Raw genomic sequence first — 14032 nt, 5'->3', positions numbered from 1 at the left:
ATGATCCACCACATTTAGTCCATCCAGCTGTCACAAACGTAGTCTACAAACTCATTCATTTCCCACCTGTGGCCTGGTTCTTTCTCAGTCACACTGGGAATGGTTCGGGTTTTTACGATCGTGACCAGGATTTCGTTCTTTATTGGACGATAGATTAGGGATCTATCCATAAAGAGGTGCTTGAAAGTTCTTTGTTTGAATGAGAGGACAGCTGACGGCAGCGTGGTCCACAGAACTGGACGCGGTGAGGGTGGAGCTGGAGTTCATCCAACTGCAGGACAAGAGACGCTCACTGGAGGGGCAGCTGAATGGTCCTGGGGACCTGCCAGTAGGGCTGTGTGAGACAGGAAGGGGTTGTAGCAAGTGAACTTTCAAAATAAGAGCAAGGGGTTTGTCTTGTTGGCACTTCTCTCAGATAGATGAGAAACTACAAATGAAAAATGCTCAAATGCATGCTGCAGCCAGCCCAGCTAAAGTGTGTGGGAAACACTGTGAATAATAATATAATAATAATACATTTTATTTAAAAGCACCTTTCAAAACACGCAAGGTCACTGTACACAGTAGAACAAAAGCAGCATAAAAGCAAGACGTTTACAGAATCATAAAAGCATAAGACATAAACAAATAAAATAGCAGAGTGGAGAGGTTATGTGGGATAAGCTATTTTGTACAATCGGGTTTTGAGTTTGGACTTAAAGAGAGAGAAGGAAGAGATGTTTCTTAAATCAGGAGGTCGGGAATTCCAGAGTCGTGGAGCAGCTGAAAGCCCTGCTCCCCATGGTGGCAAGACGGGGGGAGGGGACGGAGAGAGAAAGGGAAGAAGCAGATCTGAGACAACGAGATGGGGCGGTGATCTTAACCAGATCAGAGAGATATGGAGGGGAGAGATGATGAAATAAATGTGTACAAGAGTATTTTGAAATTGATGCGATATTTGACCGGGAGCCAATGAAGATGCTGCAGGACAGGAGTGATGTGGTGGACAGAAGGGGTCCTGGTGATGATACGGGCAGCAGAGTTGGAGCTTGTGGATGGATGTTTGAGTAAGACCAAAAAGAAGTGAATTACAATAATCAATCCAGGAAGTAACAAGGCTGTGGACAAGAATGGCAGCGGCATGTGGGGAGAGAGAAGGACGGAGACGATTATTGTTGCGCAATTGAAAACATGCAGACCGAGTAACATTATTAATGTGTGAATTGAAAGATAGAGTACTGTCGAGGATGAGACCCAAACTTTTCACAGAGGAAGAAATGAAGACCGACGAGTTATTGATAGTAACAGAGAAACTGTTGGTTCTGGATAATGTTGATTTAGTGCCGACCAAGAGGAGCTCGGATTTGTTACTGTTGAGTTTAAGAAAATTAGAAGAGAACCATGAATTTAATTCAGCTAAGCAGAGGGTGAGGGAGGATGGGGGAAGAGCAGAATCAGGTTCGGTGGACAGATAAAGCTGGGTGTCATCGGCATAACAGTGAAACTGGATATTGTATTTACGGAAAATGTGTCCAAGCGGCAGAAGGTAGATAATGAAAAGAAGGGGCCCAGGACAGATCCCTGGGGCACGCCAGTGGTCAGAGGAAAGGACTGAGAAGAGAAGGATTTGAGTTGAATGAACTGAGTGCGATCAGACAGGTACGATTTAAACCAGGCTAATGGAGTATGGGAGAGACCGATGGAGGCCAGCCTACTGAGGAGAACAGAGTGAGAAATAGTGTCGAAGGCAGTGCTCAGATCGAGGAGAATAAGAATGGAAAGTAAACCGGAGTCAGCTGCCATAAGAAGATCGTTGGTTATTTTTATAAGTGCTGTTTCTGTGCTATGGGAGGGGCGAAAACCAGACTGGAACTGTTCATACAGATTATTATTAGTTAAATGTGAGTGGAGGTGTGTGGCAACTATTTTCTCAAGAAGTTTTGAAAGGACTGGTAGATTCGAAATAGGCCGAAAATTCTCAAAATTATTGGGATCTAGACCAGTTTTTTTCAATATTGGGGTGATGGTGAATGGTGAGAATGGTGATGAATAGTGGAATTGTAAAGTGCTTTGAAAAGCGCTATATAGATCCAATCCATTATGATTATTATTAAACTTACAATCTGTGAGTAGATCCCGAATTAGATGACCCTTGCTCGTAAGCGAGCGGATGTTAAGGAGGCCGAAGTTGACATCGGTGTTGTCAGACTGGACAGAGGTGTTAGCCGACTGTGAAGAGTAAATGTGGGGTATTTGTGTGTGCAAACATGTGAAATGCACCCAAGTAAAAATATCTTGCTGGTCGGGATAATGTCTCATTTCATTTATGGAACTGCTGTAACTATAACGGTGCATCATTTTACTTACTGGACTGTTTTTCTTAAGCTGCACTTTGTTTGAAAGATGGTCTAAAAAAGTCTGCAAACTGCTCGACTGGCTGTGAAATGTACAATGAAGAAACAGATCCGGCGAGGATGAGAGACGTGTCTCTGAAATTAAAATCAGAGATGGCGTGTCAACCTGAGCGGTGGAAACATTCTCACTAACCTTGCTGCGTTTCAGTTTCCTGCTGTAATGAGATCCTGTTTGGAGGGTTAGTACTGCAATGTTGTAATCAACAAAAAGTGGAGTCAGAAACATGTGATGATGTGCACAATGCTGTTACTCTGTGTCTACATGCATCTCAGGGTTGAGCACAGCTAGATTGATTTTTCCCCCTGCACTCTGGCTGCTATCGACTAAGTGTATCTTAACGATCCACTCGTATAACAGCGCATACTGTACGCTGCCTCCTCCCTCTCAGTGTGTATGTGTGTGGTGCACTGGGTGTGGTTGCAGGAAGCCCCGTGAGGGTGGCGACGGAAGCTCCACTAGTGCAAACTGTGGACCAGACACACACACAGCTGTGCATATATATATCTGAGTCAGTGTGTGTGTGTGTGGGGGGGGGGGGGGCTGAACAACAATTAAATATTTCATTGCGTACGTTATTGAGCGACTGCTGCAGAGAGGGAGGGAATGGCAGGGTGAAAGAGGTGGTGTGTCTGTATTTGACATCTGTATCAGCACCACGAGTGGAATTACTTGCCTAACAAGTGAAAGATCCCTGATTCAATACCAAGAGGAGACACAAACCCCTGTCTAAGGGATGGAGGGATAGATGAAGAAAAGGACAGGGCGATGCTGATGGAGGAGGTGGTGGAGGAGGGTTGCAACAGAGTGGATGGGAAGGGCAAGAGAGAGACAAGATTGCATTCCCTGGAAATGAGGATGGTCACCATGGCAACTGCAGCTGAGAGTCACATGATGCGGAGGAGTGAAAGAGAGAGAGATGGATAAGAGAGTGCAAAAAAAAAAGCAGGCAGAGGGCGGGGCTTTTAGCTCTGCCAGCAGACGACAAAGGAGGAGAGGGAGGAAATACAGACGGTGGAGGGATGGACTGCAGGAGGTGTGAAGGGAAGAGAGGTAGTGGTACGAGTGTGGCCATCTGATTTATTTGTAGTCCGCCGGATTACAGTGACGTCATGTGTGTCTTGTCCGAGAAGAGGAACGATAAAGGTTACTCCGAGAGGGGAGACGAAGAAGGATGAGGAAGATGAAGAGGGAAGTCCAGTCCCAAAATAGGAGAGAAACAGGAGCAGATCATAATCAAAGACTTGTTCCGTCTGAAGTCAAACACAAGCACCCGTGTACAAGTTGAATGACCAATTCTTTTATTCGTATATGAGAACTTATTGTTCTGTTTTTTTGTACATTTCACCTTCGTAAGGTTTTGAAATTGCGGTGCTGACTGAGAAATCATACCACCATCGTCGTGGTGTGAACATGTGTGCACAGGATGGTTTGTAATTTAAACGCAACGCTATTTTATTCACATTGGCCGAGTCTCCACAAGCAGTATTCAAGCACTGACTCTGTGTATGTTTGAAATAGTTTGTTTCATTTCTGTATTCACTGGGTTCATGATCCAGCGTTTTGGTTTCTTTCTTAAATGTGTTAGATTAAAGCAGAAAGCCGCTAATCTGCACACTTCCATATTCATCAAGTCATATCATCGTAGTATTGCTGAATTCAGTTCAGTTCAATTGTATTTATATAGCGCCAAATCACAACAACAGTCACCTCAAGGCGCTTTATATTGTAAGGTAGACCCTACAATAATACATATAGACAAAAACCCAACAATCATATGAGCCCCTATGAGCAGCACTTTGGCGACAGTGGGAAGGAAAAACTCCCTTTTAACAGGAAGAAACCTCCAGCAGAACCAGGCTCAGGGAGGGGCGGGGCCATCTGCTGTGATTGGTTGGGGTGAGAGAAGGAAGACAGGATAAAGACATGCTGTGGAAGAGAGACAGAGGTTAATAACAGATATGATTCAATGCAGAGAGGTCTGTTAACACATAGTGAGTGAAGAAGGTGACTGAAGAAGAGATGCATAGTAACAGATCTGTACATAGTGTGGTAAGAAAAGATACATCTACTTTAAGCTGACTTCTTAAACAGAACACAAACAAGAAGGTCAGAAGTGCTCCCATGTTGCATTTACATGTAAAAATAAAAAGGTTATTCTGAGCTTTCTGCAGCAATATAACCTCATTAGGTCAGGAGAAAAACATTTAGTACAACAGCATCTGCTGGGCACATGTCATTACTTGGCTATGACGATACTTTAGGCAAGTTCGAAATAGGTAGTCATGCAAAGGTACATGTAATCCCTCAGGACAGAATAATGTGACTTTTTAACTAACGACTGTGCATGAAGTCAAAAACAAAATCATGCAAAGCTGCATCTCTTATATGCAAAGTAAAACTGATATTAGGTCACAAACTGAGGCCAGTTTTAAAATTCACATTTGTGTGCATGTGAATGTTTTCAGTGGTATTACTACCAACATGCTTTCATACTGTAGTATTTTGTCATTTATGTGGGCAAAGTTTGAGTTGAGCATAAACACGGCTTCATAGGAAAATAAGCATTTCCACTGTGCTCACCTGAAACCATTGACAGAAAACAAGCCCCGGTACACACACACGCACACACACAGACACACACATGCACACAGACACGCACACACGTGCACACTCACACACATGCACACGCACACACATACACACACACGCGCACACTCACACACATACAGAGAAACTGGGACCAGTTGTATCCATTCACACGCAGGTGCCCAGATGTATACACACTCCTCTCGCTCTCTGTCCATATCAGGCATTATGTGGCTGCTGACGATGAGAACAGAGCATCAGTAGCAAAAAGGAAGTTGGAGCAGAGACCAGCTCTTTGCTGAAACACGTTCAGATCAAATAAAATCCCGCTGAATGGGATTGGTTCATAGCAGAGGACGACAGAGCTTCAGGTTAACGGTTTAGAGAGAGCTCGTTCAGCGTGTCACGCTGTCACGGCCAGCCGAAGAGCAGGCTTGGGTTTAAATGTGGCTCACGGACATTGTTACTGCCGACGCTGTGTTTGGGTCAGAGGGTCACGGGGAAATGAGTCATATCTTGCTCCTCTCGTTTTTATTTGTCACAAAATGTTCGGAGTCACACACACTGAAGATTATACAGTTAGATAATTATTGTAATAATTACATTCATAATACATTAATGTAATTAATATTCTCATATCCTGTAAGTCGTGTTTAGGTCCTGTTTCTGACACCGTGACCGGAAGAGAATTAGACATAAAGGTGTTTATTTTTGCCACCCAGTCAATGAAATTTAGCAGTCATATAAAGACTTGCTGAATTACACCAGTCCAGTCTGAGCTGCACTGTTGTGATTCACTGTTATCACGTTTTAATCCTTCGATTGATCCAAAATGCTACAGCAGTAATACTGATCACGACTCCAAAGAGAGACCATTTTTCTTCCATGTTAGCTTTTCTTTATTGAATCCAAACTTAAAATCCTTCTTCTCACTTACAAGGTCTTGAATAATCAGGCCATCTTATCTTAAAGCCCTCGTAGTACCACATCACCTCAGAAAGAGCTCTTCCCTCTCAGACCGCGGGCTTATTTGTGGTTCTTAGGGTATTTAAAAGTAGAATAGCAGGCAGAGCGTTCAGCTGTCAGGCCCCTCCCTCTTCTGTGGTCAAGGGAAAGGACAACTGGTGACGGGGGTCACAGGCTCCCAAGGCTCAGTGATGCGTGCAGTAAGGGAAGGCCCATGTGGTCTAATATCACACAGTAGCTACTGTAGGTCAGCACACACAGGACTAAGCAGCTCCAGAGCAGTTAGACAGCCCGTGTTGACCTCTAACCTTTGCTGTAAGCAGATACAGTAAGCACATGAAGGTCAGCACTGGACAGCAGAGTAATGAAAGAATGGGCCCATTTACTTAATGATACAGGTCACGTGAGACACATATTATTTATTATTATGTAAAGTAAAGTTCAGGACGTGCCGAGGTGCAGTGGACTGCTTACTTGCAAAATATGGATACCTGTGCTCAGCCGTGGAAACACATGCAGGGTTCATCGATATCTGGGTCTGTGGTGTAACTTAGAACAAGCAGACTCGACGGCCACGTCCTGTTTAAAACTAGTCTTTTAAACAGGACGTGTGTGTGGTCAGTGGAGGAAGGAACAGAAGTGGTGGTTGATGGGTGGGGGGAGGGGCTTTCTTCACAGTCCTTAATAAATGGCAAAGGGCAGAATAGGTGATGTTTGGTGTAAGTCTTGAAATGGAGTGGACTGGCTGATGATAGGTTCATTATTGCACACTTCAGCCATGACATTATGACGCACACATGAACACAGATGGGCGGAGCAGATGTATGTGGGTTGCACTGGGTGGGCGTACTGATGTAGTAGCAGGGGATGATTTGGCTGTAGATGAAAGGCAGTAAGTGAGCAGTGAAAGGCCAACAGTAAGTGCTGAACTGTGCTGATTGGCTATTGAATGCTGGGACATGGTGACAAGATTGAGATACAGGGGGAATGATCACGGTGATGATGATGGCAGCATTGATTGCCTATTCATTGACTAGGTGGGGATTTACAGCAGGTAAATAGATAAAAAGACACACACACATGCATTTGGAGTAAAGTAACCCAAACTACCCGAGTGCATAAGAAGCAAGTTCATCAACTGTCATTAACTGGAGAAAAAAGTAGCTAAAATCCCCAACACGTGTGTGCGTGTGCGTGTGTGTGTGTGTGTGTGTGTGTGTGTGTGTGTGTGCGTGTGTGTGTGTGTGCGTGTGTGTGTGCGTGTGTGTGTGCGCGTGTGTGCGTGTGTGTGTGTGTGTGTGTGTGTGTGTGTGTGTGTGCGTGTGGGTGTGTGCGTGTGTGTGTGCGTGTGTGTGTGTCTGTACACATCCAACAGAGTTCAGAGGGTGTAAAGGTCACTGTGTCCTTCAGTCTGTAGCCATGTCCCTGTTTGAACAAAGGACGCTGTAGAAGTATGACTCATTCCTCGAGTGCGTGTTATGACTAAGCTGGTTTTCTACAGCTCACCGTAGTAATACGAGGAATCCATGTTTGCTGCCTGGAAGAAGCTGAAAGATAAATATGTATGTAACACGGCTAACATGTCGAACAGTTCATCTGAATTTTCTGGATACCTGAGAAAATTCAAATCAAATCAATGATTATTAGATGTGTTTGGTCTCCGCCCACCCCACCACTATGGTCACTGCCTACTTTGATGCAGAGCGTCTGAGCTTTGATGACAGCTACAAGACTGAAACACAGAGTGAGCGTCAGGCAAAACTCTAACATTATGAACTGAACTGCTGAGCATTTTAAGCTCATGTTTATGTAAAAATACTGAAGCTAACAGACGCAGGAAGTTTATTTTACATCCCTGCCTGGTGGGTAGGGCTGGGCGATATGACCCAAAATTCATATCTCGATATTTTTTAGCTGGATGGCGATATAAGATATATATCTCGATTTTTTTTTTAAGCCATAAAGTAAGAACAAAAAGAGAGTTCTTAGTCAAAGCTGTGTCCCAGATGTCACACAGGCACTTTTATTAACATACAGCACAGATGTACATGAAAAATTACTCAAAATTAAATTATGAGCATTCATTAAATAATAATGCTCCATAAATAAAAGAAAACAAGGTTGTTTTTGTGCTAAACAAAGAGCTCACAATTGTGCAGTCAAAATGTAAACTAAAAGACGCTGAGCGTAATAACAAAGACAGATTTCACAGCTGCTCTGTTCCCAAGTTTTACTGTGTGACTGACAGCCTGGAGTTTGAAATCCGCTTCATAACCACGTCTCTTACAGGTGCCATTTATGGTCCTTATCCACACACAATACGGTAATATTACGTTGATGCACAGTACGTATCACTCCGCGAAGCTCCTCGGTAGCCGTAATGCGCCGACAATCTATCAAGCGGTGCAGCTCCGTAACTTACCAAAGTCGTACTCAAACATTTTTGACAGATTGCTGAGCGCCGTGTTCCACATAAAATCAGTTCGCGGCCATCAAGCACAACCAGAATTCATACATAAGGCGCGCTATCAACTTTTGAGAGAATGAAAGGATTTTAGGGTTAGCGCTGTTAGCTCGTTAGCATGTTTAGCTCGTTAGCACGTTGACGCCGTCCAGCCCCACGCATGGGGCGATGCGCAGTAACTCGTTAACGGAGATTTGCCGTGTCCGTCTTGTCGCTGCCTGCATGTGAAGCGATGGGGGAGGAGGGGGAGTTGTCTTCAGTGAAGGCGAGGCGGAGTAACGTTGCGTAGAGACAAAAGTGGACGAAAGAGAGGCAAACTTGCGGCTCCACAACTATAATTATAACGTAACATAGACTATATCGATATAAAGGATATTGTCACATCTTATATCTCGTATAAAAATATATCGATATGTTTTAAAAACTCGATATATCGCCCAGCTCTACTGGTGGGTTCTGGCTAAGAGCATAAAGTAGAAGCAAAGCATCGCTGCAAATAAGCTACATCATCAAGCTTTAGGGTTAATAACATCACACGCACCTGAGTGTGTGTTTGTGTTTATGCACATCATATTTCCTCAAAGCATGCAGATACATAGAAGCAAACCAGTACAAATCTGTAGAGTAGAAACACGCTTGTCATGTGTACGCTCTGTGGTGACAGAAATAACACGGTGCAGAGACTAGAGCAGGTCGTGTCCATGTCGTGAAGGTGGGAAGAAGTTTATTAAAGAAAAGCTTTAAGGAGAGAAGAGCTGCCACAGAGTGATGGAGCAACAATAAAGGAGTGAAGAAACTATTACCTACTGTACACAAACAGCTGCCAGAGCGTTCACACAGTTCAATGAGTGATTTTTGCAGCCTGATAAATCTGATTTACAAAGTTGTAGTTGGACCCAACATGTAACTACCCGTCTGTAAGTAACTGGTCAGCACATTCACTCGGTTGTTTTGTGAGGCTGTTAAAATAGTAGTAAAACACATCTCCTGGTTTACTTTCTGACTAAACGGTGAAAACCCAGCAGTTCCATCATTATACAGTCTGCCTCAGCTGCTAGGCTCTCTGACCACAACTACACCACACCTTTCAAATTCAGCCGCTGTGGGCCGAGGTCGTCTCACGTTGAGTCAGCACGGCGGTTTGATGGACAGCTCTCATAAAAGTCCAAATGAACCTTATATTAATGGTTAAAGACATTGTAGATCTAAAAGTGTACATCCAGGTCAGTGTGATCTTAAGATTTCTTTATTTTTAAAGAGTCAGTGAGAGATTACGGTTTACAGTGACTCAGAGACAGAAAACGAAGAGAGTGTAAGACATCAGAAGAATGTAGGATTAAAGTATTAAGGAGGAGGAAATGTCCCTTCCTTTGTCTGTATCTGTTTAATTTGGAAAGTGTTAACTTCACTCTGAAGGGACGAACGTGAACTCATCCAGTAAATGAAGTGCGTCTGTTTTCAGGCTGCACTATAGACCTGTGTGACCGTCAGTGTAATATCCATGAGTTTGATTCATGTCTGCACTCAGATGATCGTGTGTTTGTAGGGAGTTTGAACTTCAAGTAGCTCATGTTTCCAGCTGTTGTGATCTGTTAGTCACATCTGTCTGAGTCTAGAGAAGAACGGCTTTAAAAACTGGTGACGTAATGTTCCAGCGATCGAACGATGCTTGTAGATGAAGTGATAACTCGGATACTCAGCTGCACTCATATTTTATTTTTCATTGTTGAATGTTTGATTTTCCTCACTGTGGGGACAGTGACTCGTAGATATCACAGAATATACGTTCGTATCTAAAGCTCGCTGACGCAGAGATCACCGAGCCACGGCGATTTTGATTAACTCAGCTTTGTTTTTTGATGAATATGTTGCCACTTTTACTGTTGCATCACCAGCTCAAGAACAATGAGCCTGTTTAGAGCTTTCTAGAAACGATGACGTCGTGCTGTAGGTATGGACTTTGGCAGCAGGCGAGGGAGGATTTCAACATGTGCAAAATAACCAAATGGTCTGCAAAATGTAACAAAGTGCAGCAAATGAAACGTGACGGTAACAGATCAGAGCTCAGTTTATCTGAACAAAGTCGACGCCCATCAAATATTTCAATTTCATTCACTTGCATTTCACCTTTAACCTTCATCATCATTCAGCAAATATGAATTTATCACCCAATCAGGTTATTGTTTAGGACAGCAATGTGTGTGTGCGCGTGTGTGTGTTGAAGACAAAAAGACATTCATTACAGCAGTCACTCTGTTACAATTACACGGTGCACACTGGCTTCTTTTGCTGATAAAGGAGTCCAAAGGTCAGGGCTCGGGCATCCTGGCACAACGATCATGTAAGTGTAGAAAAAAGAAATCAATAATGAAAGAGCGAAGGCCGGGAGGGGGCTGGGATCAAACGCTGTGGATCTCCGAGCTGCTTTACTCTGAGCTTATTGGCAAGGTGAAATAAAGTTTGGGTATAACCCAAAGCTAGGAGCGCGGCGCTGACATTTGTAATCACATGCCCCAAACAGCAACTCCTCTTCAGCTGTATCAGTTACCAGGAGCTGATGTAGCTGCCGCCTTTGTCCAGGAGGCAGCCAGTGCAGATCAGCTGGCTCTGCCCCTGAAGGAAGCAGATCACAGCTGTACGACAACAACCGCCTCTTTGGGCCTCTGCAGCTAAAAACAAACAGGCTAAAAAAGCTCTGTCCCTCCCAGCTGCTCTAAAATGTTGAAAGAGGTCTTTTTTGTTCGTGTTTGCTGTTATTAGCCAATAAAGTCCAAATGTTTGAAGTCGACTGTCTGTATGTTGTTGCAGCTTTGTGCTAATCTGGTTTTTACATCACTTCCTGTGGAAACATTGCACCAAGAGAAGAAATGGCTGTCACTCTGTTTTGTCTTCCTTCTTGTCATATTCTTGACATTTTTTTATTTCTGCTTGCCCTCTAATTAATCTAAGGAGCTTGCAAACAAAAGCGTCTGGACTTCTTTGAGTTGCTTGAAGACGTTTCACCTCTCATCCGAGAAGCTTCTTCAGTTCTAAGGTCAAATGGTGGAGAGTCCCAGATATAAACCTAGTGGGAGTTTCCCCCCACAGAGGGACAAAAGGACCCCTGATGATCCTCTAATCGCCTGAGCCAAGGTGTGAAACTGGGTGTGGGTCCCAATCAGCCAGAGTTTCAGGTGAGGTCATTGTGAAACCTGGCCCCACCTTATCATGCGAATTCCTGAGGTCAGATGGCCCAGGATGTGAGTGGGTGTTAAGGCGTCTGGGGAGGGATCTCAAAACTGGATTATAGATGGCAGAGAGTTGGTGTCATAAGCCCCGCCTCTGTTCAAAGATGGTCGCTCACAGTGGACATAGATGCTTCTTTCACTCCTCTTTCAAACCATCTGTCCTCTCTGTCCAAAATGTGAACATTGGCATCCTTGAAAGAGTGACCTTTGACCTTTAGATGCAGATGGACTGCTGAGTCTTGTCCTGTGGAGGTGGCTCTTCTATGTTCCGCTTGTGAAGTGGCTGTTTGGTCTCTCCGATGTAGATCGGTTGGTTTACGACACCAACTCTCTGCCATCTATAATCCAGTTTTGAGATCCCTCCCCAGACGCCTTAACGCCCACTCACATCCTGGGCCATCTGACCTCAGGAAATCACATGACAGGGTGGGGCCAGGTTTCACAATGAGCTCACCTGAAACTCTGGCTGATTGGGACCCACACCCAGTTTCACACCTTGGCTCAGGCGATTAGAGGATCATCAGGGGTCCTTTTGTCCCTCTGTGGGGGGAAACTCCCACTAGGTTTAAATCTGGGACTCTCCACCATTTGACCTTAGAACTGAAGAAGCTTCTCGGATGAGAGGTGAAACGTCTTCAAGCAACTCAAAGAAGTCCAGACGCTTTTCTTTGCAAGGACACACGTGTTACACGTGTACACATTTCGTGCTACGTCTGAAACTTTTACATTCTAAATATTTCTCACAAAGATGGTTTGATTACATTGTTTACACAGTGCTACACTGTTGTACTCCAGCGTCTCATAATCAGTATGATGCTCTTGTAATGCCACAGCCTCTTCACTCCACTGACAGCGCTAACCTGGAGCTGCCTCCCTGCTGTGTTTTCTTTCAGGCGGATGCTAAGATGGTGTGCGATGTGGTCAGTCGTATGGAGGACACGGAGCCTTACTCTGCTGAGCTGCTCTCCGCCATGATGCGTCTGTGGTCTGACTCGGGCATCCAGGAGTGCTTCAGTCGCGCACGAGAGTACCAGCTCAACGATTCAGCGCAGTAGTACGTCCATGTGCTTATTTCTGCGTGTTTTTGTTGTGAGGCTGTAAACATTATCAATATCAGTACTGAATCCATTATAACAAAAATAAAAACCTAAATCTGATCCAAAAGTTAGCTTAATGAAAAAGTTAGCAGTGTGCTAGCAGCCAAAGCAATCACAGGGAGGTTTTGCCAACTGGTTGGGGAACTGTGTGGTCTGTAGGTCAGTGCGACTTGGACCTCGTTTGCTTCATCTTAAATTGACATCTTTATTTAATTACAGACATCTTTGAAGGATTACAAACACATCCAACACGGCCGACAAGTTAATGTTGCCGTCAACTGTCTGCAAAACCTCAGCACCTGGGACGTTTCCGGCTAATGCTAATAGCTTATAGCTATCTTGCATGGTTAACAACCTGAGAAGCGTGCTGCCTGCAGTTGACCGCTGAACACAAGTTGCTGCGTAACTTTGGACTAAAGCAAATCGCTTCAAACTTTAAGCAACAGACAGTAAACTTTAGCATTTTGTGAATTTCGAGGAAAAAACTAGAAATCCCGTTTGATAAGACTGTCGGCTCAGTAGGGGGAACCCTGAGTTTAAGCATGATTCCCATCCCTTTGGTGGCTGTAGACACAAAGTGTTTGTAGTGATACCCACAGATGCACCAAATCATCACAGCAAATATATTTGTCTTTGTGTTTGCGTCAGCAGATCCCTGATTTACTGAGACCAGATGAATACATGAGTCATTAGTAGCTGCTACACCGCTTTAAACACAACACGTGAACTTAAACACATACACACTACTGTTTATTCATGCAATCATACCCCGCCTATTACAGTCAATCGCCATTACTGGGTCTATCTTATGCTGAGTGCATGTGTAGGTAGGAAGAGAGAGAGAGCGAGTGGGTGGGGTAGAGAGGAAGAAGAAGCAGTCATTTCCCTCAAGTGCCGTGTTTGTCGTTTAATTGTGCTTCTTACATCCAGTAAAATTACAGCACGACATAAAAAAAAAAGATCGTGGCAGAGGACTCAGTGAAAGTTACATGGATGTTATCATTTAAAGATACAGGCTGCGAGAGAAAAGGTAATAAAAGGTCACGTGAAGGGCACAAGGCACGGCGAGAGAGCGAGAGAAATGGAGGAGGCAAAGTGAAGGATCCTTTGAAGGATTACAAACATACTCCTATCAGCATTTACATGTAATCAGTAACTTAAGTAACATCCACTGTGTGTGTGTGTGTGTGTGTGTGTGTGTGTGTGTGTGTGTGTGTGTGTGTGTGTGTGTAGTTTGTCTGTGCTAAATGTCACGTTAAAGATTGATGCACTCTGCCTACTATGTTGTGGCCTGTGGA

At 44.1% G+C, this 14032-nt stretch overlaps 1 protein-coding gene across 3 annotated transcripts in view; it reads left to right on the top strand.

The window, feature by feature from the left end:
* The window catches only part of gnao1a (guanine nucleotide binding protein (G protein), alpha activating activity polypeptide O, a), a 109826-nt gene that overhangs the window by 65935 nt on the left and 29859 nt on the right, over positions 1-14032 (top strand). For all 3 annotated transcript variants that reach the window (XM_085281439.1, XM_085281437.1, XM_085281438.1), the window contains exon 4: positions 12531-12691. In XM_085281439.1, the coding sequence (XP_085137565.1) occupies positions 12531-12691 (161 nt within the window). The remainder of the gene's footprint in view (positions 1-12530; positions 12692-14032) is intronic.

The sequence above is a fragment of the Mchenga conophoros genome, linkage group LG7 (genome assembly GCF_057382185.1).
Source record: "Mchenga conophoros isolate Kocher_MC1m ecotype Shallow Benthic linkage group LG7, M_conophoros_male_GT1.1, whole genome shotgun sequence".
Taxonomy (NCBI): domain Eukaryota; kingdom Metazoa; phylum Chordata; class Actinopteri; order Cichliformes; family Cichlidae; genus Mchenga; species Mchenga conophoros.
Note: the sequence above shows the minus strand (reverse complement) of the source record. Positions and strands in the feature narration are given on the sequence as shown.